Here is a 25,724-nt window from a genome sequence, read left to right as displayed (position 1 = left end):
TGTAAGTCATCCTGGATAAGAACGTGTGCTGAATGACCAAAATATTAAAAAAAAGTTGCAAAGCATGCTGGGTATTATTGCAATGAGCTCCGCCCCCAAACAAAATTTGGTCGGTGCAGACCAGATCGAAATCTGAACTAATCATAGATGTCTACGCTATGTTTCACAAGTTTGAACATCACAGTACAGTGCCTGACAGTTTAGTAAAGTAGAGCACAGTGAAGTACAATGCAGTATGGTATGGTACGGTATAGGACAGCAGAGTTTTATTCAGTAAAGTACGGTACAGTACTGTAGAGTTTAATTCAGTAGAGTAGAGTACATTAGAGTAAAGTAGGGTACAATAGTACACTATATTTTACTTTTCTTTACTTTACTGTACTCTAATGTGCTCTACTGTATTGTACTGTACTGTACTGTACTCTACTTTTCTTTACTGTACAGTGCACTGTGCTGTAATGTACTGTACTCTGCTGTGCTCTACTGTACTGGGCTGTCCAAACTTTTAAAACATACAGGTAACTGCCAAAATAATGGAAAAACTTGAGTAAATGAGGAATACAAAGCATATTGCAAGTAGGTGCTTCCACACAGGTGTGGTTCCTGAGTTAATTAAGCAGTTAACATCCCATCATGCTTAGGGTCATGTATAAAAATGCTGGGCAGGCCATTATTTTGGCGATTATCTTTGCTACCATGGCTATGCCCCCATAGGATGACAATGTCGCCATCCACAGGGCACGAGTGGTCACTGAATGGTTTGATGAGCATGAAAATGATGTAAACTATATGCCATGACTGTCTCAATCACCAGATCTCAATCCAGTTGAACATTTGAGATTCTTGAGCGGCGCCTGAGACAGCGTTTTCCATAAAGAAAACACCAAATGATGGAATTTCTTGTGGAAGAATGGTGTCGCATCCTCCCAATAGAGCTCCAGACACTTGTAGAATAGGGATGGGCATTTGACATTTTTTGACTGTTAGAGTACTTGCATGATTTTTCTTTGAGTACTCAAAAAAAAAAAAAAATATTTTAACACAAGGCCAACACTGGAAAGAAAATGTGTGCTCATTTATCTAGATGCCAACAATGCCTAATTTATCATAACCATTACATTACACATAACAAATCCTAATGGCTAAATTGTCCCATATACACTTAGCGTGAGTTGCACCCCCTTTTGCCCTCAGAACAGCCTCAATTCGTTGGGGCATGGACTCTACAAGGTGTCGAAAGCGTTCCACAGGGATGTTGACTCCAATGCTTCCCACAGTTGTGTCAAGTTGGCTGGATGTCCTTTGGGTGGTGGACCATTCTTGATACACACAGGAAACTGTTGAGCGTGAAAAACCCAGCAGATTTAACAGGTGACAACAATAAGGGATCATAGCTTTCACCTGGATTCACCTGGTGAGTCTATGTCATGTTTTGTACTCAGTCAATAAAAAACAAGTGCCATTTAAGATTCCTTTATTGAAACCGTTATATAAACTGGTTATATTAGCCTATATCGTGGAACACAATCCTCAAAAAGGCAGTAAACTCAGCAGTGGTACATGCTTGTAGAAGCCTATGGCTGTGCAATGGCCTAACCTTGTTTTGTTAATTTAGCAGACAAGACACTCTTATTTCCCGAGCCCTTATCACAGTCAAGGCACACCTATTTTATAGTAAAAATCATTAATGTAATAGAACAGAAAAGTTGCCAGTAATGCACATCTGGTGTCTGGAAGTTATTCTCAAAGAGTGATAATTTAAAATGGGACTCAATTTGGCAAGTTGAAAGAAAAAAATAATCAGGGTTACAAACCAAAAACGGTCTTCTTTTCGATATAGACATTCAATGTAGTTTATTCTGCCTGTTCTTTGGAATTTTCCAAATGGATGAACAATATTACATTGAGCACTGCATAGTGATGAATTATGGCCATGACATCTGTTTGGTGAGTAGGCCTAGGCTTAACGATTCTGATGAAAATACGCTCTGTCTTTATCAAACTAATGTTTTTGCATATCTTCAGTGTGGAACCTGTCTATGTTTAGGGGGGGTTATAGGCTAACCAATTCTAAATGGCACTAGCAGTTCGCAAAGTAGCCTAAGCGGAAAATAGACGGGACGCAATTATTCCAAAACTGCAGCTGGTTGTTGGAACACATATTTTCCTACTTCAATCAACCAGTCCATTTTGAATTTGTGATGAAACTGTCGTCATTTGGCAAGGAATGTAGCTTGTGTATTCCATCAGTTATGCACGTTTTTATAGGCATTTATTTCTGTAGGCCTAATGGGAGCTTGTGTGTTTAGAGGGAGCAGTCGGAACACAACTGAGTGAGTGAGACAGAGGGGAAAGGGAATTTAGGGAGAAGAACTGTGTGATGCTTGGCTTGGTTTCTTTTTTTGTTGTTGTGCCCTGCAAATGCACATGTAGACATGGAACACTAGAGTCAAAGCAAATTAGCCTTGTCTTCACGACAACATTCCTTTTTTTTCAGAACCAAATTTCACTTGCCCGTCCGGCCAGTCACAGAGCACATTCTGCCAAATAGTTCTACAGTATTTGAAAAAAATGTAATCTCTGGTTAAAGATTGAGTTTTGACATCCGTTGGTGTACTCGAGTACTCGATAACTCATGCACATCCTCATCGTAGAATCTATGCCAAGGTGCATTGAAGCTGTCATGGCTCGTGGTGGCCCAACGCCCTATTAAGACACTTTATGTTGGTGTATCCTTTATTTTGGCAATTACCTGTAGATGTCTATGATTGGTTCAGATTTGGTCCGGTACAGACCAGGCCAAATCTGAACCAATTATAGACGCCTATGTTTGGGCCAATAGGCCGGTCCGGACCGGATGTCTGTGAACGTTGAAATCAAGACCTAACCAAATCTGAACCAAACATACCTCTCCTTGGACGTTGAAATCAAAGCCGGTCCGTACTGCATTAAAAAAAAGACCAAAAAAAGATGTCCGTTCCGGACAGGATAAAAAATACATTGGTAAATGCTTAGTGGGAAGATTTCCCCATTTGCATGCTGCCGAATTGAACATTAGATCACAGGGAGCTAAATCAATGTCATCCACGAGAGCCAGCTGTCAGTCAAATGATGCAACCCCATGATACTTATACAGTAATAGGTCATGGGACCAAAAATTATGTTCCGTCGGTTTACCTTTGTTCTAATCTCTCGTGGACAGATGTGCGTAACGTAAATGGTATTAGCATTTGTCAACAGACTGGGACGCGACGACTAACAACTTTTTTTACGGTACGCAGATTTTTGGTCACTGATCATTTGGACAAATCATGATTTCGCAGGTGCTTGTATCTTTCGAATTTCGGAAGGGGAGGGGACATTTGGCCCAGAGAATTGCCCGACACTGGCTGAGGCTCAATTGCAAATCACTCCCTCCCCCTTCCCCTCGCCTGTCGACCCTCCATTTGCTTGTTCACGCGCGCCTCTGCCGTATGCACAAGTTTCTCAAAGCTGAGGGAGTGAACATTATTGAGGGTGTAGGGTTTAATTAGACCATCCGATAGCCACTTCGACCGAGCAAGGCTGCTGGCTCCAGAGCCAAGTGCTATCACAACATGCACTGTGATATGTTTGGAGTTTTGTGCAATTTAATACAACAGAATGCGAGTCTAACTACGAGCCACGTGTATTTTGTTTGTGTCTGATTTCGAGGCTTGACACATGTCACAAAATACATCCCAAATTAAATGTTTAACTGTAACTGAGGTTTATATATTGTAAAACGACAGGGGGAATTTGTTAATTTGAATGTCATGCTCATTTTATTATTTAAATGTGGAACATGAATTGCATCATTCAAGTCGCGAAGTTCCTGGGTTTATTTGATCCCCTCGCTACTCTTGAAGTCACTCTTGGAACACATGACGACGAGTTGGTAAGGGCCCAAAATCTGTCCATGTTAAAGATGCATTCCAGGAACTTAAGCGCAACAAATTCGTAACATATAGTACGAATTGGATTCATAACATATCATACGAATAAACAATATAAATTATAATTATAATTTTTGCATGACGTAACATATCATATGAAATGGTTGACGTAGTACACAATTTGATGACATAGTACATAAAACGCGGGGACCACTTTTGGCTCATGAGCACCACTTTCAAAACGACTGGGTGAAATTATACAAAAGTGGAGTTTTTGTATTGGGGCGATGAGAGTGTCGAATTTAGTCAAGATAAAAATAAATTGCTATTTTGTTAAATGAGACTTATTGGATCTAATATAAGTTTTATAATGCTTAGGTTGTTACGAGTGTACTGATATGACTACCTCATCAAGCTCGTTGAGAGAATGCCAAGAGTGTGCAAAGCTGTCATTAAGGCAAAGGGTGGCTACTTTGAAGAATCTCAAATATAAAATATATTTTGATTTTGTTAACACTTTTTTGTTTACTACATGATTCCATATGTGTTATTTCATAGTTTTGATGTCTTCACTATGATTCTACAATGTAGAAAATAGTAAAAAATTAAGAAAAACCCTTGAATGAGTAGGTGTGTCCAAACTTTTGACTGGTACTGTAAGTGTGATGAACGTGAAAAAACACTATCGGAGTTAAAATTCTAGATAGTCTATGCATGTTCATGAGGCTAGCATAGAATACAGGGGGTTGACATCAACACCCCTCATTGAATATTCAAAAAAGTATACAAATAATACTCTGTGGACAACGAATCCCAGTGTTAGGGTGGAGACACAAGCATCTCGTCATTGGGTGCATTCCTCTGCCCAGGCGTTGTGGACACATGCCAGATCTTACAACGTCTGGATTAGGGTTGAATATTTTCCTGGTATTTTACAAATGTTCCATCCCGAAAATAAATCACTTTTCTCCCGGGTAACCCAGTATTTCCCTCCAAAACCGGAAGTGTCATTCACAAGCATATTAAGCATATAAATAGGCCTATGTCTGGATTTGATTAGAGCTTTGATTAAAAATTCAAGCCTGATGCTACCTGAGCCTGATGAGCCATACATGAAATATATTTAATGAGCCCTACATTAAATACATTTTATGAGCACAAGCCCAAAAAAGCCCAAATGATTGTGCCGTTATCCAATACATATACAGTGCATTCGGAAAGTATTCAGACCCCTTCACTTTTTCCACACTTTGTGACGTTACAGCCTTATTCTAAAATGTATTAAATAAAAACAAATGTATCATCAATCTACACACAATACCCCGTAATGACAAGGCGAAAAAACAGGTTTTTAGAAATGTGTGTAAATATATTAAAAATAAAAAACAGAAATACCTTATTTACATAAGTATTCAGACACTTTGCTATGAGACTCGAAATTGAGCTCAGGTGCATCCTGTTTCCATTGATCATCCTTGAGATGTTTCTACAACTTGTTTGGAGGCCACCTGTGGTAAATTCAATTGATTGGTTTGGAAAGGCACAATAAGGTCCCACTGTTGACAGTGCATGTCGGAGAAAAACCAAGCCATGAGGTCAAAGGAATTGTCCGTAGAGCTCAGAGACAGGATTGTGTCGAGGCACAGATCTGGGGAAGGGTACCAAAACATTTCTTCAGCATTGAAGGTCCCCAAGAACACAGTGGCCTCCATCATTCTTAAATGGAAGAAGTTTGGAACCACCAAGACTCTTCCTAGAGCTGGCCACCCAGCCAAACTGAGCAATCAGGGGAGAAGGGCCTTAGTCAGGAAGGTGACCAAGAACCCAATGGTCACTCTGACAGAGCTCCAGAGTTCCTCTGTGGAGATGGGAGAACCTTCCAGAAGGACAACCATCTCTGTAGCACTCCACCAATCAATCAAATTTCAATCAAATGTTATTTATAAAGCCCTTTTTACATCAGCAGATGTCACAAAGTGCTATACAGAAACCCAGCCTAAAACCCCAAACAGCAATCAATGCAGATGTAGAAGCACGGTGGCTAGGAAAAATTCCCTTGAAAGGCAGAAAACTAGGAAGAAACCTAGAGAGGAACCAGGCTCTAAGGGGTGGCCAGTCCCCTTCTGGCTGTGCCGGGTGGAGATTATAACAGTACATGGTCATTAAGGCCAGATTTTTCTCCAAGATGTTAAAACGTTCATAGATGACCAGCACGGTCAAATAATAATCACAGTGGTTGTAGAGGTTGCAACAGGTCAGTACATCAGGAGTAAATGTCACTTGGATTTTCATAGCCGGGCTTTTAGAGGTTGAAATAACAGGTGCGGTAGAGAGAGAGAGTTGAAAACAGCAGGTCTGGGACAAGGTAGCACGTCCGGTGAACAGGTCAGGGTTCCATAGCCGCAGACAGAAGAGTGGAAACTGGAGCAGCAGCACGACCAGGTGGACTGGGGACAGCAAGGATTCATCAGGCCAGGTAGTCCTGAGGCATGGTCCTAGGGCTCAGGTCCTCCGGGATGGGAGGGAGAGAGGGAGAGAGAGAGAATTAGCATACTTAAATTCACACAGGACACTGGATAAGACAGGACACCAGATATAACAGACTGACCCTGGCCCCCCGGCACATAGACTACTGCAGCATAGATACTGGAGACTGAGACAGGGGGGGTCGGGAGACACTGTGGCCCCGTCCGACGATACCCACGGACAGGGCCAACCAGGCAGGATATAACCCCACCCACTTTGCCAAAGCACAGCCCCCACACCACCAGAGGGATATCAACAGACCACTAACTTACTACCCTGAGACAATGCTGAGAATAGCCCACGAAGATCTCCTCCACTGCATGAGCATGAGGGGGCGACAAACCGGACAGGAAGATCACCTCAGTGACTCAACACACTCAAGTGATGCACCCCTCCTAGGGACGGCATGGAAAGCACCAGTAAGCCAGTCACCAGTAAGCCCCCATAATAGGGTCAGAGGCAGAGAATCCCAATGGAGAGACAGGAACCGGCCAGGCAGAGACAGAAAGGGCGGTTTGTCGCTCCATTGCCTTTCCGTTCACCTTCACACCCCTGGGCCAGACTACACTCAATCATAGGACCTACTGAAGAGATGAGTCTTCAGTAGAGACCGAGTCTGCGTCTCTCACATGAATAGGCAGACCATTCCATAGAAATGTAGCTCTTTAGGAGAAAGCCCTGCCTCCAGCTGTTTGCTTAGAAATTCTAGGGACAATAAGGAGGCCTGCGTCTTGTGACCGTAGTGTACGTGTAGGTATGTACGGCAGGACCAAATCGGAGAGATAGGTAGGAGCAAGCCCATGTAATGCTTTGTAGGTTAGCAGTAAAACCTTGATATCAGCCCTAGCCTTAACAGGAAGCCAGTGTAGAGAGGCTAGCACTGGAGTAATATGATCAATTTTTTTGGTTCTAGTCAAGATTCTAGCAGCCGTGTTTAGCACTAACTGAAGTTTATTTAGTGCTTTATCCGGGTAGCCAGAGAGTAGAGCATTGCAGTAGTCTAATCTAGAAGTGACAAAAGCATGGATTATCTTTTCTGCATAATTTTGGGACAAAAAGTTTCAGATTTTTGCAATGTTACGAAGATGGAAAAAAGCTGTCCTTGAAATATTCTTGATATGTTCGTCAAAAGAGAGATCAGGGTCCAGAGTACAACCATCAAGATTAATTGTCAGATCCAACAGAATATCTATTTTTTTCTTGGGACGTAGAACTAGCATCTCTGTTTTGTCCGAGTTTAAAAGTAAAACATTTGCCACCATCCACTTCCTTATGTCTGAAACACAGGCTTCCAGGGTAGGCAATTTTGGGGCTTCACCATGTTCCATCGAAATGTAGAGCTGTGTGTCGTCCGCATAGCAATGAAAGTTAACATTGTGTTTCCGAATGACATCACCAAGAGGTAAAATATATAGTGAAAACAATTGATTTGTCAGAGGACAAACCATCCACAGAGACGAACTGATATCTTTCCGACAGATAAGATCTAAACCGGGCAAGAACTTGTCCGTGTAGACCATTTAAGGTTTCCAATCTCTCCAGAAGAATGTGGTTATCGATGGTGTCAAAAGCAGCACTAAGGTCTAGGAGCACGAGGACAGATGGAGAGCCTTGGTCTGACGCCATTAAAAGGTAATTTACCACCTTCAAGAGTGCGGTCTCAGTGCTATGATGGGGTCTAAAACCAGACTGAAGCGTTTCGTATACATTTTTTTGTCTTCAGGAAGGCAGTGAGTTGGTCCACAGCAGCTTTTTCTAAAATGTTTGAGAGGAATGGGAGATTCGATATAGGCTGATAGTTTTTTTACATGTTCTGGGTCAAGGTTTGGCTTTTTCAAGAGAGGCTTTATTACTGCAACATTTAGTGAGTTTGGGAGCCATTTATTATGTTCAACATAAATAGGAGGGCTAACCACAGGAAGTAGCTCTTTCAGTAGTTTAGTTGGAATAGGGTCCAGTATACAGCTTGAAGGTTTAGAGGCCATGACTATTTTCATGAATGTGTCAAGAACTTGGAGTGTCTCCATTGATCCTAGGTCCTGGCGGTTTTGTGCAGACTCAGGACAGCTGAGCTTTGGAGAAATACGCAGATTCAAAGAGGAGTCCGTAATTTGCTTTCTAATGATCATGATCTTTTCATCGAAGAAGTTCATGAATTAATCAATGCTGAAGTGAAAGGCATCCTCTCTTGGGGAATGCTGCTTTTTAGTTAGCTTTGCGACAGCATCAAATATATATTTTAGATTGTTCTTATTCTCCTCAATTAGGTTGGAAAAATAGGATGATCGAGCAGCAGTGAGGGCTCTTCGATATTGCGCTGTACTTTCTTTCCAAGCTAGTAGGAAGACTTCCAGTTTGGTGGAGGGCCATTTCCATTTCAATTTTCTGGAGGCTTGCTTCAGGGCTCGGTATTTTCTGTATACATTTACATTTTAGTCATTTAGCAGACGCTCCTATCCAGAGCGACTTACAGTTAGTGAGTGCATACATATTTTTTTTATACTGGGAATTGAACCCACAACCCTGGCGTTGCAAGCACCATGCTCTACCAACTGAGCTACACAGGGAGCTAGTTTCTTGTGACAAATGTTTTTTGTTTTTAGGGGTGCAACTGCATCTAGGGTATTACGCAAGGTAAAATTTAGTTCCTCAGTTTGGTCGTTAACTGATTTTTGCACTCCGATGTTCTTGAGTAGGTGGAGGGAGTCTGGAAGGGCCTCTAGGAATCTTTGGGAATTTATAGCACGGCTTGTGATGGTCCTTGGTTGGGGTCTGAGCAGATTATTTGTTGCGATTGCAAACGTAATAAGATGGTGGTCCGATAGTCCAGGGTTATGAGGAAAAACATTTAGATCCACAATATTTATTCCACGGGACAAAACTAGATCCAGGGTATGCCTGTGGCAATGAGTAGGTCCGGAGACATGTTGGACAAAACCCACTGAGTCGATGATGGCTCCGAAAGCCTTTTGGAGTGGGTCTGTGGACTTTTCCATGTGAATATTAAAGTCACCAAAAATTAGAATATTATCTGCCATGACTACAAGGTCCGATAGGAATTTAGGGAACTCAGTGAGGAATTATGTATACGGCCCAGGAGGCCTGTAAACAGTAGCTATAAAAAGTGATTGAGTAGGCTGCATAGATTTCATTACTAGAAGCTCAAAAGACGAAAACGCAGTCATTTTTGGGGGGGGGTGTAAATTGACATTTATTATCGTAAATGTTAGCAACACCTCCGCCTTTGCGGGATGCACGGGAGATACAGTGGGGAAAAAAAGTATTTAGTCAGCTACCAATTGTGCAAGTTCTCCCACTTAAAAAGATGAGAGAGGCCTGTCATTTTCATCATAGGTACACGTCAACTATGACAGACAAATTGAGGAAAAAAAATCCAGAAAATCACATTGTAGGATTTTTTATGAATTTATTTGCAAATTATGGTGGAAAATAAGTATTTGGTCACCTACAAACAAGCAAGATTTCTGGTTCTCACAGACCTGTAACTTCTTCTTTAAGAGGCTCCTCTGTCCTCCACTCGTTATCTGTATTAATGGCACCTGTTTGAACTTGTTATCAGTATAAAAGACACCTGTCCACAACCTCAAACAGTCACACTCCAAACTCCACTATGGCCAAGACCAAAGAGCTGTCAAAGGACACCAGAAACAAAATTGTAGACCTGCACCAGGCTGGGAAGACTGAATCTGCAATAGGTACGCAGCTTGGTTTGAAGAAATCAACTGTGGGAGCAATTATTAGGAAATGGAAGACATACAAGACCACTGATAATCTCCCTCGATCTGGGGCTCCACGCAAGATCTCACCCTGTGGGGTCAAAATGAACACAAGAACGGTGAGCAAAAATCCCAGAACCACACGGGGGGACCTAGTGAATGACCTGCAGAGAGCTGGGACCAAAGTAACAAAGCCTACCATCAGTAACACACTACGCCGCCAGGGACTCAAATCCTGCAGTGCCAGACGTGTCCCCCTGCTTAAGCCAGTACATGTCCAGGCCCGTCTGAAGTTTGCTAGAGTGCATTTGGATGATCCAGAAGAGGATTGGGAGAATGTCATATGGTCAGATGAAACCAAAATATAACTTTTTGGTAAAAACTAAACTCGTCGTGTTTGGAGGACAAAGAATACTGAGTTGCATCCAAAGAACACCATACCTACTGTGAAGCATGGGGGTGGAAACATCATGCTTTGGGGCTGTTTTTCTGCAAAGGGACCAGGACGACTGATCCGTGTAAAGGAAAGAATGAATGGGGCCATGTATCGTGAGATTTTGAGTGAAAACCTCCTTCCATCAGCAAGGGCATTGAAGATGAAACGTGGCTGGGTCTTTCAGCATGACAATGATCCCAAACACACCGCCCGGGCAACGAAGGAGTGGCTTCGTAAGAAGCATTTCAAGGTCCTGGAGTGGCCTAGCCAGTCTCCAGATCTCAACCCCATAGAAAATCTTTGGAGGGAGTTGAAAGTCCGTGTTGCCCAGCGACAGCCCCAAAACATCACTGCTCTAGAGGAGATCTGCATGGAGGAATGGGCCAAAATACCAGCAACAGTGTGTGAAAACCTTGTGAAGACTTGCAGAAAATGTTTGACCTGTGTCATTGCCAACAAAGGGTATATAACAAAGTATTGAGAAACTTTTGTTATTGACCAAATACTTATTTTCCACCATAATATGCAAATAAATTCATAAAAAATCATACAATGTGATTTTCTGGAATTTTTTTCCTCATTTTGTCTGTCATAGTTGACGTGTACCTATGATGAAAATTACAGGCCTCTCTCATCTTTTTAAGTGGGAGAACTTGCACAATTGGTGGCTGACTAAATACTTTTTTTCCCCACTGTATGGTCACTAGTGTAACCAGGAGGAGAGGCCTCTTTTAATACAGTAAATTCATCAGGCTTAAGCCATGTTTCAGTCAGGCCAATCACATCAAGATTATGATCAGTGATTAGTTAATTGACCATAACTGCCTTGGAAGTGAGAGATCTAACATTAAGTAGCCCTATTTTGAGATGTGAGATATCACAATCTCTTTCAATAATGACAGGAATGGAGGAGGTATTTATTCCAGTGAGATTGCTAAAGCGAAAACCGCCATGTTTAGTTTTGCTCAACCTAGATCGAGGCACAGACACGGTCTCAATGGGGATAGCTGATCTGACTACACTGACTGGGCTAGTGGCAGACTCCACTAAGCTGGCAGGCTAGCTAAAAGCCTGCTGCCTGGCCTGCACCCTATCTCATTGTGGAGCTAGAGGAGTTAGAGTCCTGTATATGTTGGTAGATAAGATGAGAGCACCCCTCCAGCTAGGATGGAGTCCGTCACTCCTCAGCAGGCCAGGCTTGGTCCTGTTTGTGGGTGAGTTCCAGAAAGAGGGCCAATTATCTACAAATTCTATATTTTGGGAGGGGCCGAAAACAGTTTGCAACCAGCGATTGAGTTGTGAGACTGCTGTAGAGCTCATCACTCGCCCTAACTGGGAGGGGGCCAGAGACAGTTACTCGATGCCGACACATCTTTCTAGCTAATTTACACACTGAAGCTATGTTGCTCTTGGTGACCTCTGACTGTTTCATCCAAACATCGTTGGTGCCGACGTGGATAACAATATCGCTATACTCTCTACACTCACCAGTTTTTGCCTTAGCCAGCACCATCTTCAGATTAGCCTTTACGTCGGTAGCCCTGCCCCCTGGTAAACAGTGTAGTATCGCTGGATGATTCTTTTGAAGTCTAATATTGTGGGTAATGGAGTCGCCAATGACTAGGGTTTTCAATTTGTCAGAGCTAATGGTGGGCTTTGGTGGCTCAGACTCCGTAACGGGTGGAGGAGAGACCTGAGAAGGCTCGGCCTCTGACTCCGACTCATTGCTTAATCGGGAGAACCGGTTTAAAGTTTCTGTCGGCTGAATGAGCGACACCGGTTGAGCATGCCGACAGCATTTCATTCCAGAAGCCTTGAGAAAATTGTCCGGCTACGGGGACTGTGCGAGGGGATTTATACTACTATCTGTACTTACTGGTGGCACATATCTTTATGGTAGAGTGGCCAGACGGAAGCCACTCCTCAGTAAAAGGCATATGATATTCCGCTTGGAGTTTGCCAAAAGGACTCTCAGACCATGAGAAACAAGATTCTCTGGTCGGATGAAACCAAGACTGAACTCCATCCCTACGGTGAAACATGGTGGTGGCAGCATCATGCTGTGGGGATGTTTTTCAGTGGCAGGGACTGGGAGACTAGTCAGGATCGAGGGAACGGTACAGAGAGACCCTTGATGAAAACCTGCTCCAGAGCGCTCAGGACCTCAGACTTGGGCGAAGGTTCACCTTCCAACAGGACAACGACCCTAAGCACACAGCCAAGACAACGCAGCAGTGGCTTCGGGACAAGTCTCTGAATGTCCTTGAGTGGCCCAGCCAGAGCCTGGACTTGAACCCAATCTAACATCTCTGGAGAGACCTGAAAATAACTGTGACGCGAAGCTCCCCATCCAACCTGACAGGGCTTGAGAATATCTGCAGAGAAGAATGGGAGAAACTCCCCAAATACAGGTGTGCCAAGCTTGTAGCGTCAAACGAAGAATACTCGAGGCTGTAATCACTGCCAAAGGTTCTTAAACAAAGTGCTGAGTAAAGGGTCTGAATACTTATGTAAATGTGATATTTCCGTTTTTTATTTTTTATACATTTGCAAAAGTTTCTAAAAACCTGTTTTTGCTTTGTCATTATGGGGTATTGTTTGTAGATTGATGAGGGGAAAAAACAATTGAATACATTTTAGAATAAGGCTGTAACATAACAAAATGTGGAAAAAGTCAAGGGTCTGAATACTTTGCACTGTATATATCTGATATACAGTACTAGTCAAAAGTTTGGACACACCTACTCATTCAAGGGTTTTTCTTTATTTTTACTATTATCTACATTGTAGAATAATAGTGAAGACATCAAAACTATGAAATAACACATATGGAATCATGTAGTAACCAAAAAAGTGTTAAACAAATAAAAATATATTTTATATTTGAGATTCTTCAAATAGCTTTGCACACTCTTGGCATTCTCTCAACCAGCTTCACCTGGAATGATTTTCCAACAGTCTTGAAGGAGTTCCCATATATGCTGAGAACTTGTTGGCTGCTTTTCCTTCACTCTGCCGTCCGACTCATCCCAAACCATCTCAATTGGGTTGAGGTCGGGGGATTGTGGAGACCAGGTCATCTGATGCAGCACTCCATCACTCTCCTTCTTGGTAAAATAGCCCTTACACAGCCTGGAGGTGTGTTGGGTCATTGTCCTGTTGAAAAACAAATAATAGTCCCACTAAGCCCAAGCCAGATGGGATGGCGTATCGCTGCAGAATGCTGTGGTAGCCATGCTGGTTAAGTGTGCCTTGAATTCTAAATAAATCCCAGACAGTGTCACCAGCAAAGCACCCCCACACCATAACACCTCCTCCTCCATGCTTTACGGTGGGAACTACACATGCGGAGATCATCCGTTCACCCACACCGCGTCTCACAAAGACACGGCGGTTGGAACCAAAAATCTCCAATTTGGACTCCAGACCAAAGGACACATTTCCACAGGTCTAATGTCCATTGCTCGTGTTTCTTGGCCCAAGCGGGTCTCTTCTTCTTATTGGTGTCCTTTAGAAGTGGTTTCTTTGCAGCAATTCGACCATGAAGGCCTGATTCACACAGTCACCTCTGAACAGTTGATGTTGAGATGTGTCTGTGACGAACTCTGTGAAGCATTTATTTGGGGTGCAATTTCTGAGGCTGGTAACTAATGAACTTATCGTCTGCAGCAGAGGTATCTCTGGGTCTTCCATTCCTGTGGCGGTCCTCATGAGAGCCAGTTTGATCATAGCGTTTGATGGTTTTTGCGACTGCACTTGAAGAAACTTTCAAAGTCTTGACATTTTCCGTATTGACTGACCTTCATGTCATAATTTGGACTTGGTCTTTTACCAAATAGGGCTATCTTCGCATTAAGAAGGAAAGACAGTCCACAAATTAACTTTTAAGAAGGCACACCTGTTAATTGAAATGCATTCCAGGTGACTACCTCATGAAGCTGGTTGAGAGAATGCCAAGGGTGTGCAAAGCTGTCATCAAGGCAAAGGGTGGCTAATTGAAGAATCTCAAATATAAAATATATTTAGATTTGTTTAACACTTTTTTGGTTACTACATGATTCCATATGTGTTATTTCATAGTTTTGATGTCTTCACTATTATTCTACAATGTAAAAAATAGTAAAAAATATAGATAAATCCTTGAATGAGTAGGTGTGTCCAAACTTTTGACTGGTAGTATATATATAAATAAATAACACAATCTTGAACAGGATGATCTATATTGGATGCAATTTGAATGGAACTGATGGATAGAGAAATGCTGCGAGAGTGCTCACGCGTGCACTGATTTAAAGCAAAGATATTCAAGTGATAGGCTGTAAAAAAAAACATATTTCAAATAAAAATAGTAATGTGACCCCCGAAAGCCAGATGGAGATGTGTAAATTAGAGGCGCATTCGGTCCTTATATTATTGTAGCATAGTCTATGCTGCAGAAAATGTAGGCCTACCTGTCACAAGAAAATTATTTACCATGATGAGATGATAGGTCTACATGCATTGTCAACTGCGGTCCATACTGAGATGGGCTGTCTGTCCCCACCCTGAGCGTTGATGATTGATCTTGCTGAGAGCAGAGAGAAAGCCTTAGAGAATCCAGATTGAGACATTGCATATCATTTAACAGTTCCATTTCACGTCATGCTGTTCAGATAAATCATTTATTATAATTTACCGGTTTCTCAGTTATTTATCCCGGGAAAAGGGAGTGGTTTTGGTGGTAATTCTTAGTAAATCTCGGTAACCGGGTTCCCGCCATTCAACCCTAGTCAGCTAACCACATCATATGTTATAGCAACGGTACAGTCGATGACGTGGCATGCAACCATTGGTTGATGCATGCAATGTCTGAGCAGGGGAAAGCAACCTTTATATCGAGTATCTCTGGTAGGGCCGAGGGGCTTGTTTGGGATTGACCGTGAGAGTTTCCACTTAGAGGGGTAGAGGCTTCGTTAGTCTCGTTAGTATATTTTCTAACATGTCTCCCCCCAGGATTTAACCGAGCATCTGACGCAATTCCGCAAGATTTTAGTTCTGGGTTTCGGAGATTACCTTTGTTCTTACGATCTCACTCAAATGAATGTTTTTCTATATGAAACTAAGGTTTGTTAGTTTGTTCATGTTTATTTTGGGGAATGCAGTGTATTTCAGAGGGAACGAATCCCTGGAATGACAGATAGTGTAAAGAGTTGATTAATTGACCTGGTCATATATATGACTTGAGTGTGTGTGTGTCCTTTTGTATGTCAGGTGCAGTGATAATTGGAACAACGTGCGGTGAGCCCTGCAGTGACGACTCCCTCTCAGATGTGGTGAGGCTTAGTCATCTACTCCCTGGCTTTGTGTGTCCCTTTAGATCTATATGTTTACATGTCTATCTCTCTCTGTGTCTGTCTTTATCTATCAATCTGTTTGACTGAAAATCTGCTGTAAGACTGACAAGGGTTATTCCACCAATTAGGTGCCTTTTAACCCTTTACACTCGTGGGAATTGGCATATATGGATAGGGCTAAATTGAAATGTTTCTTACAGAAGAAATATGAAAAGAATATGCATAAGCATGGTAGCAATTGAAAGGGAACAGTTTTAGACCAACATTGAGGACAAAACATTTCACCTGGGACACAAAACTGAATCCAAACATTACACTGTTGATTTTATGTGCATTTTACATTTACTGTACTTCTCGCCGCATTAGTTAATAACACAATCTGAAAATATTCTGGATACAGTCAGTAACATGATAAGCTTATTCCTGGAAAATGTGGGGTAGGTGCAACATAAGACAAAAAAAGTTACAAGGGTTTGAGTGAGAGGACTAACTGGTGTCTCCAAGTGGCCACGCACCTCTCCAAAGTGTGCACAGTTCCTAAGTCATTTCAATGCACTTTTATGACTCAAAGAAGAGTCTTCAACTATAAGGTGCTTTTTTGAGATCTCCTAGCTGTGCCGTTGAGGAACTAGAGCAAACACACTTGTAGTTGTTTTGTTTGGAACACATCCCTGCGTCCCGCCATCATATAATTACTGTTGTTGCTTACGCAGTCCAAAAACGGCCCATTATAAATCGCAATCTGGGTCAGGTGGGCATAATTTGAAAGCTTGTTCTATTGCCAACATGACTAGCTAAGTTATAAAATATGATCTTACAGGGCAATTCAGAAAAACATATAGTTATTTTGGTGCGTTTAGAAAGGAGTCATAAGTGCATTCAGGTTATGACACCATGTCCTCTTGTAACTGTAAATTAAACATAGTGATCATAAATATTGACACTGTATATGACATGAGTTTTATGATATGGAAAAATTGAAGTGCACATTTAGACTCACGGGTGTTTGGCTTGCTTGTATGACATCAAAGGGGTGTTTATTATAATCCTCAATGTCTCATCTTTCAAAATAAATTGAGTCCTCTTAATTTACAGCATTTCCCTGACTCAGACTACAAAAAAATGCAAAAGTTGCCCAATTAGCCGGAGGGATTGGGGCAACATCTTGTCGCGTGCAGTGCTCAAGATCAGAACGGCTGTCAGTCAAAACCCAACAATGCTGTGAATGAAGCGCAGAGCCTGAGCTCTGACGTCATGTAGAGCATGTTATTGTACAGCCACTGCGTTCCAATTTAGCCGCTTACCGGTGCCAAAATCTACCATTTTCAACCCATATACGGGTACGAGTGTAAAGGGCTACGTAGTGGAACTTGGAGATGTTTTTATTTTATTTCACCTAATTTTTACTTTCTGTCATAAAAAGCACGTGTTCAACTTAATGAAAAAAACATTTTTCCTTCACAAGAGGTTAAATAAAAAAATAACTATAGTAAGTACCTAATAAGTGCCAAATAAAGTAACAGGGTTGACCATAACAGGGTTGACAGCCATAAATCCTCTTGTAACATGGGGAATGGAAGCTTGTTGTGTGCAACCAGGAGGGACAATTGAATGCAAGCTTCACTAAAACAATTTAGTTGTTAAAACATTTCTAGCCCATCTATCAATGGGTAACAGGGTTGAGGTGTTATGCTCGACCCACTCTGTTTTATCACCACAAAACACTATGATTTGACTATTAGATGTTTAATGCCTCTTTTGAAAAAAAATATATATAAAAATAAGAGTTCAGTTCACGTAATTGGGTTGTCCTTAAAATGAATAACTAATAACACAAAATAAATCATCTTTAGAAATAAATGACTGTCAAAATAACTAGGGCTTTAGAATGATGGTGAAAACTTGGAGAAGTGTTTATGTTAATTAAGTTAAAATCTTCCTAGAAGTTACAGAGGATGTACAGAGAGATGTCAAAATGCAGAATTTGGGCTCTTTAGCAAGTCTAATTTATAAAAAATCTGATTGATTGAATATTCAATGTGGTCTATATTAAAGGGCACTTCATTTTATATAACAGGATTTTAAAATTCAATATTTGCACACAATTTCTACTTAAAATATCCAAGGGACGCAAAAGGCACTCATTTTGTGGAACGACCCACAATCAATTGCAGTGACTCAGCAATTATGTATGTATTCTGTTCTGCACGAGTTTTACAATACAAGTGTCTGTATTGACAAGGCCTAAAAACCTCTGTTGAAGAGATATCATAAACAGTTTGCCTGTCATTGTGTACTCGCACCACAACAAAGCTAACTGACGGCGTCTTGTCCTTCCCTTGCCGATGAGCAGTCGCATGTTGGCGCTCTGTGCCTGTAAACTGTTGTCATTGTGTGTTTCGCTCTCTCCCTCAGGTCGTAGGCCTGGGAGTTGGGTATGTCAAACTGGGAGGTCTGAGTCGTGGAGAGCGGCTGACTAAATACAACCGTCTGATTTCTATAGAGGAAGAATTGGCCCAGCAGGGAATACTGGGTATGGCTTTTTCTTCTCTTGTCTTTTCAGCTGGTAGAAAGAGGAGGCTAGACAAAGCTATGGGGAGGAGAGGCAGTAATGGCTGGGCTGGTGAGAACACATCTCTCCCTGCCCGTGAAAGGAAACTGTGTGTCAGGAATCATGAAGGGGGGGGGGGGAGGAGCTGGCAAAAAAAAATCTACCTTGGTTCTGTTAATTGGTCACCTAATTACGCCCCCCCCCCTCCCTTACTGAAAAGCAAGTTAATCTTTGTATAAAATAAATAATTAACTTGTGCACCAATTGCATATACAGGACTCTTGTATACCGTTTGGTTCTGGCTCTGTGGAATATATATTTTTAGTACTGTCAAAGCAGTAGAACACATCACAGACCTAGAATAGAGGGGCCTGGAGTGAGGAGGGACAGGTTCAATGCACACAGACCTCTACAGAACTCGTTCAATAGACTGTCATACAGGGGCTAGTTTCTCTTTGGCCTTTTTAAAGCCTTTGTTGTCCATTCAACTTATTTCACTTTTTTTTCTGTCTGCAGATTCAAGAACACAACACACATCCCCTCTCTTTGTTGGAGAAACGGAGGGGCAGTCATCTACATAATATTCTTGGGGATTAAACAAAAACCATAATGTTTTTATTCCAAAATGACATTTTCTATTTATGTTCACGTCAATCTAATGTAATTCCAAGACTTAAAATGAATAGCTCATACAATCTATTTAAATGATACACCATTACATTTTTGAATGGATTTTCAGTCTTCACTTAGTGCAAATAGGTTTCACTCTAACCAAATGTAGCCTTCGTCTGTATTTTCCCCTAGCAACAAAACTGAATTGATCAAAATTACCACATAAAGGAATCAATACTTTTGCAATGCGAACTCTGAAATAAACTGAAAATGATTTTTAAACATATATTTTCAAATTCCAAAAATGCAATGTCAGACACTGTGGTCACCATTATATTGAATAAACCTGTCCATATAATAACCATCGTTTTTGGTGTGGTTTATGAATTTTTCCATTATTGGTATAGTGCAGTGGGGATAACAGTCTTCTTTCCTTCACCAGAGAGCTGTCTGCAGCATTGACAGGTGCAGGTCTGTTGTATAAAGATGAATAGATAAAAAGGCATATACACTGAACAAAAATATAAACGCAACATATAAAGTGTTGGTCCCGTGTTTCATGAGCTGAAATAAAAGATCCCAGAAATGTTCCATACACACAAAAACCTTATTTCTCTCAAATTTTGTGCACAAATTTGTTTATATTTTTGTTCAGTATAGATGAGACGCTGAGCATGACCAAGGATTTCTACACTGTCTTTACAAGATTTTAAAGGCCCAGTGCAGTCAAAATTCAGTTTTTCCTGTGTTTTATATCATATTGTACAACAGCTGATGAATCTAATACTGTAAAAGTGTGAAAAAAATGGGATCAGTGTTATTTCCTGATAGTTGCTGATTGAAAATACAATCTCCACAGGACTTTCTAATCAGCAGGTTTGCATAGGCGGGAGTTTCGGCTTTCCATGGTGACATCACCATACGGTGAATTGGTTAATAGACCAATAAAGAGTTCCAAACCTCTCTTCCTATAACAGCTAGTTTTCAGTTTTCCCCTCCCCACTCAGACCACTCCCAGACAGTCCTAGCAAAATTCTGGCTTGAGAAATCGTTTTTTTGCTAAAAATATACTTTTGCCCATTTTAATGGAAATCTATTACAATAAGGTGACCCAATTGTTACCCAGAAATGATTTAATATTGAGAGAAAAACAGCTGCATTGGGCCTTTAAGCGTAAAGCAGGTGGACCCCGAGTAAGAATCCTGGAAGTAGGAGTACCGGAATAGTTTGATACTGACAGAAAAATATGTTATATTAGTCGCACTCACTATTACTCAATGTCTTTATGTAACATGTTAGTGCTGATATAAGTTATTATAGAGGAAACATCTTATTTTTAAGCAATGTTGAGAAGATGACGGATGGATCTGAAAGAGCTGACGCAAAGGAACGCTAAACTGCCTAAAGCATACAGCAACTCAATGCTGACCACCAAGTAAAGCCAACACACTGAGAAAGGGCCCCTTCATAATTTGTCATATCCTCACCCGACCCCACAATACAAATAAAAAAAATACAATTCTAAAAAATTATAATGTATGCACTCACTAACTGTAAGTCGCTCTGGATAAGAGCGTCTGCTAAATGACTAAAATGTAAAATGTAAAAATTATCGAGCATACCTGCATAATTCCAAAATTTTAGCGTGAGTAAATTGCATTTCAATTGAAATATCAACTTATAAAATGGACTTGATTTCACTTGGTCTCAAAGTGCTTAGCTCAGCATTGCCTCATCTACTATGGTATATACAGTTGAAGTCGGAAGTTTACATACACCTAAGCCAAATACATTTAAAATCAGTTATTCACAATTCCTGACATTTTATCCTAGTAGAAATTCCCTGTCTTAAGTCAGTTAGGATCACCACTTTATTTTAAGAATGTGAAATGTCAGAATAATAGAGGGAATGATTTATTTCAGCTTTTATTTCTTTCATCACATTCCCAGTGGGTCAGACGTTTACATACACTCAATTAGTATTTGGTAGCATTGCCTTTAAATTGTTTAACTTGGGTCAAACATTTCGGGTAGCCTTCCACAAGCTTCCCACAATAAGTTGGGTGAATTTTGGCCCATTCCTCCTGACAGAGCTGGTGTAACTGAGTCAGGTTTGTAGGCCTCCTTGCTCGCACACGCTTTTTCAGTTCTGCCCACAAATGTTCTATAGGACTGAGGTCAGGGCTTTGTGATGGCCACTCCAATACTTTGACTTTGTTGTCCTTAAGCCATTTTGCCACAACTTTGGAAGTATGCTTGGGGTCATTGTCCATTTGGAAGACCCATTTGCGACCAAGCTTTATCTTCCTGACTGATGTCTTGTGATGTTGCTTCAATATATCCACATAATTTTACTTCCTCATGATGCAATCTATTTTGTGAAGTGCACCAGTCCCTCCTGCAGCAAAGCACCCCCACAGCATGATGCTGCCACCCCCGTGCTTCATGGTTGGGATGGTGTTCTTTGGCTTGCAAGACTTCCCCTTTTTCCTCCAAACATATTGATGGTCATTATGGCCAAACAGTTCTATTTTTGTTTCATCAGACCAGAGGACATTTCTCCAAAAAGTGCAATCTTTTTCCCCATGTGCAGTTGCAAACCGTAGTAGGCTTTTTTATGGCGGTTTTGGAGCAGTGGCTTCTTCCTTGCTGAGCGGCCTTTCAGGTTATGTCGATATAGGACTAATTTTACTGTGGATATAAATACTTTTGTACCTGTTTCCTCCAGCATCTTCACAAGGTCCTTTGCTGTTGTTCTGAGATTGATTTGCACTTTTCGCAACTGTGGTATCTAAATAATGATGCTAATTATGCTGTGAGGACAAGGAATCCGCTGACACTGTCCTCGATTATAATAGTTTATTACATCAAAGATTTCAGCCCCAATTTACAGACTTCTGCAGACATCTGGAGAACAACTGACCCAATCTCTAATATATTGTTACTCTCCGTCCTTTGTTTCAACCATGGTATTTATATCCTATGCCCTACGTAACATAATATGGGTGTTTTCCCATAAACCAATCCCAGGAGGCCACCTAGCAGACTTCCTCTAACACACCATTTGCAAACATCAACAAAGTCATAAACTGTTTAGACACTACATATTTCCCCCCTTCGAGACTAATTAAGTCTCGAAAACAAAAAGAATAGGATTATGACAAATAACAATTTTTCTTATTGAGTAACTTTAGCAATAAACCAAAATGTATGGAGAGTAAACACATTTTTCTATGGAGTGTAAATACATTTCTATGAAATATGAACAAATCTTTATGGAGTGTGAATAAATGTATATGAAATATGAACAAATCTTTATGGAGTGTGAGAGCGAAAAACCTGTCTGGCTGCTTTCTTTCCAAATATCCATCAATCAATCAAGACAGTAAAATTCTCTCACGGCCCCTCTGCCCCAGGCAACCACCTAAGTACTCCAGATCAATTCATGAATCTTTATCAATGCATTTTAAACTATGATGCAATTGAATACACATGAAAGCCTCAGAAAACAAAATACAATCAAAAAATTTCCACATTCAGGCTGGTCGACCCATCGGACCCTCCTGTGGATTCTCTCTGTCCCTGCCTAGACTCAATATCCCTAAACATCCACTAAATAAACAAAAACATCTGAGATCCCCACATGTACCCAACAAAGAATATGACACAAATGATGTATTACACATGCAAATATGTACATATATCATTGCAGACACTGGAATGTAGTCCACTACACTGCATCTCCTCAGCAGTGTCGACTTTCAATGAAACGTCAATGATGGAATCTGAACATTTCCACACCTTCCTTGTTCCACTTCCTCCAGTCCATTCATATTGTCCATGTTTGAGTATTTGAATCCCCTGTACACATTCCCCCATATGCTTCTGGAAGAAAAGAAAAGACCAAACAGTATCTTTTGCAAAACAACACATGCAAATTAAAACATCAATATCAACAATAATATAAAAATTATATATAAAATGAATCACATTCAATTTCCCCCCTTTGATTCATAACATAATACTAAATATCACAATAATATGTAAAAACATGTGAAAAATGATCGGATATTCAAAATGGATATCTATCCATCAATACTCCATCCAGTCCCACTTGTTCATCTCCATCTAGATCAGTAACAGTTAACAACGGGATCTGAGTGTTTTCTCCAGGCATCACAACTCCAACCCATCTCAATATCATAGCCTTCGCAAAAGTCAAAAACAAAGTACAAAAGCAAAACATCACACACAGCGCTATAAGAGCTGCTACTAAAATCTGAACTATCACTGCTCCCACTGGGCCTAACTGATCTTGCAACCAAGCCTTCGCTGACCATCCAGCTCCTTCAGATCTACCAAACGCATCCCTTATATTCTTCAATGCATCTATAACACTAGTGATATTATCGGAACTATCGGGTATTAAAGTATAACAATCATCCCCCGTCAAGTTCATAGCCAAACATAATCCACCTTGTTTTGTTAAAATATAGTGAAGAGCCATGTCATGTTTCAACAGCGTCAGTCTGTGGCTTCTTTGAGTATTTGACAGAAGGTTAAACCCTCTTATCGTTTCATTTGCAAAACCCTGCAAAGTATAGGTAATATTATCAATGTGATCTGCCAAAAATGTTACACCATACCATGGAAAAAGTCCAAGTCCCCACTTCTCTCCTAGACTTATCCTCCAATGGTAGGCTTCCAGACTATGAAATTTCGCCATGTCCCTTTTCACCCTATTTCCAAACCTAGAATCAGATGTATCTGTGTCCGGTGCTTCCCCTCTTTTAATGGTAAAAACCTCATATGGAAGCTTCAATGTCGACATGTAACAACATCCTGTCCATCCATAGGGTAAGAATATATATGCTTTATCACCACAAACCCACCAAATATCTCTAAAATTCCCAATAGTCACATTGCCAGGCAAAAGCTGATCTTTCACCATCAAAGTCCTGCTCTTCTTACTAACTGGAACATAAAAAGTTACATTATATTTCTCATTGCTAACCTTACGTTCATGCTTACCCAAAGTCATCATATAATCATCACAATCTGATATTCCCATAAACATACCCTTTCCATCATATGTTTTATTTGAACAAAAACAGCTTTTAGCCCTCACGGGTTTCACCTTCAATGCTTCAGGAATCGCTGTTAACTGATTTTCCTTCCCATCTAACAAATTCACATAGGGTAATTCATTTAACCAAGAACACTTAAACCTAAGCCTAAACAAATGCTTCGACAATGACATTATTATATCTGTTAATGATTGTTGCTGATACAACAGACATGATAAAGCATAAGATTGACACAGACTTGATAGAGGTTGAGCCACCGTCTCTAAGATTGAACCCCATGTGCCTGGTGCTGGAATTCTCAATAGACATGGACCCTCAAGATTCCTCACTGATCTTACAGAATGAGTTAACTGCTGGAACCAAAGATTCCTACCTGCCCATCCATCTTTAATTTGCAAAACAGAAGAATCAAATCCATATGCCTTCCATTTAGTTTCTCTCTTCCCTAACGAGCGGTATTGATCAGATATATCTTCTTGTCTTCCATCAAAATCAAAGAACTCATCCTGTACCTCCAGGATAGTATTCTTCACTATTTCAGATGAATCTACATCATTTTCTACTACCATCTGCTCTCCTATTTCAACACTATCCTTACTACCATTCACAGCACTCTCCATCCGTATCATAAACTTCTGAGTCACTCTTACTACATCCTTTAGTTTCAGAAAAGTTGTTGTTGGTGTCTGTGTCACATTTCCTAAATTTGTTATTGCCTTCGTAACATTAATCTCTTTCAAAGTTACTGTTAAAATAGTTGCTTTAGTTGATGTATTAACACTCTTAATTATTTCCAGTGGGAAAGTGACAGATGTCCTCTGTGTATTATTTACTGTTGGAGTGGCTACTGTAATATACTTCTCCTGAACTCTAAATTTCCCTTCACCACTGTTCTCTCTCGTGCACTTACATGGAAGCTGAGCTGACTGTCCTAGAGTTACTTCAACCTTAGTTTTCGTAACTTTTTTAGTCTGACTTTTTTCTCCCCAATTTTTCAAAATCCATTTCCCTGATTTATCCACAAAACTCTCTCCCACTAATTTGAGGATATTTGATCGGGAAGACCCCACCTGCTTATGACTTCTTTACACAAGAACTTGGCAAACAATTGAGCACATTTTAGCTTAGTTTGACATCCTATGCACCTCTTGGTGTAGGAATGTAACCAAGAATAACAGTCACACCCCTGCAAACATTATTTTTCAGACAGATTGTGCACCTGCCTATGACATAGTCAACCTGTTCAAGCAAATATGGTGCCCAAAAACCCATACTCCTTTGTGATCTTTCTCCTAACCTCCCCCCTTGCAACATTAACTAACCCATGTGCTTCCTGAATCATCAGACCTAATAGGTCTAGAGGCGCTACTATCAACCCCTCATGGTTTCTCCAAAGACAACAAACATTCTTGAACTTGTTTCAACATCTCCTCTTTCATAGGGTCTGAATCCATCTTCACACTGCAAATAGATTCATGTGTCATCCGTACAGCTTGTGGCTCTCCTTTTCCTTGAGCCGAAATCATTA

General features: G+C 40.8%; 1 protein-coding gene across 1 annotated transcript in view; it reads left to right on the top strand.

The window, feature by feature from the left end:
* Positions 1–19,470, top strand: part of eno4 (enolase 4) — a 39,458-nt gene extending 19,988 nt beyond the window's left edge. Inside the window, exons 11-13 of the mRNA XM_041881603.2 lie at positions 15,864–15,925; positions 18,362–18,479; positions 19,014–19,470. Of these exons, the coding sequence (XP_041737537.1) occupies positions 15,864–15,925; positions 18,362–18,479; positions 19,014–19,078 (245 nt within the window). The 3' untranslated portion in view covers positions 19,079–19,470. The remainder of the gene's footprint in view (positions 1–15,863; positions 15,926–18,361; positions 18,480–19,013) is intronic.
* Positions 19,471–25,724: the final 6,254 nt, after the last annotated feature.

This window comes from Coregonus clupeaformis, chromosome 1 (assembly GCF_020615455.1).
Source record: "Coregonus clupeaformis isolate EN_2021a chromosome 1, ASM2061545v1, whole genome shotgun sequence".
Taxonomy (NCBI): Eukaryota; Metazoa; Chordata; class Actinopteri; order Salmoniformes; family Salmonidae; genus Coregonus; species Coregonus clupeaformis.
Note: the sequence above shows the minus strand (reverse complement) of the source record. Positions and strands in the feature narration are given on the sequence as shown.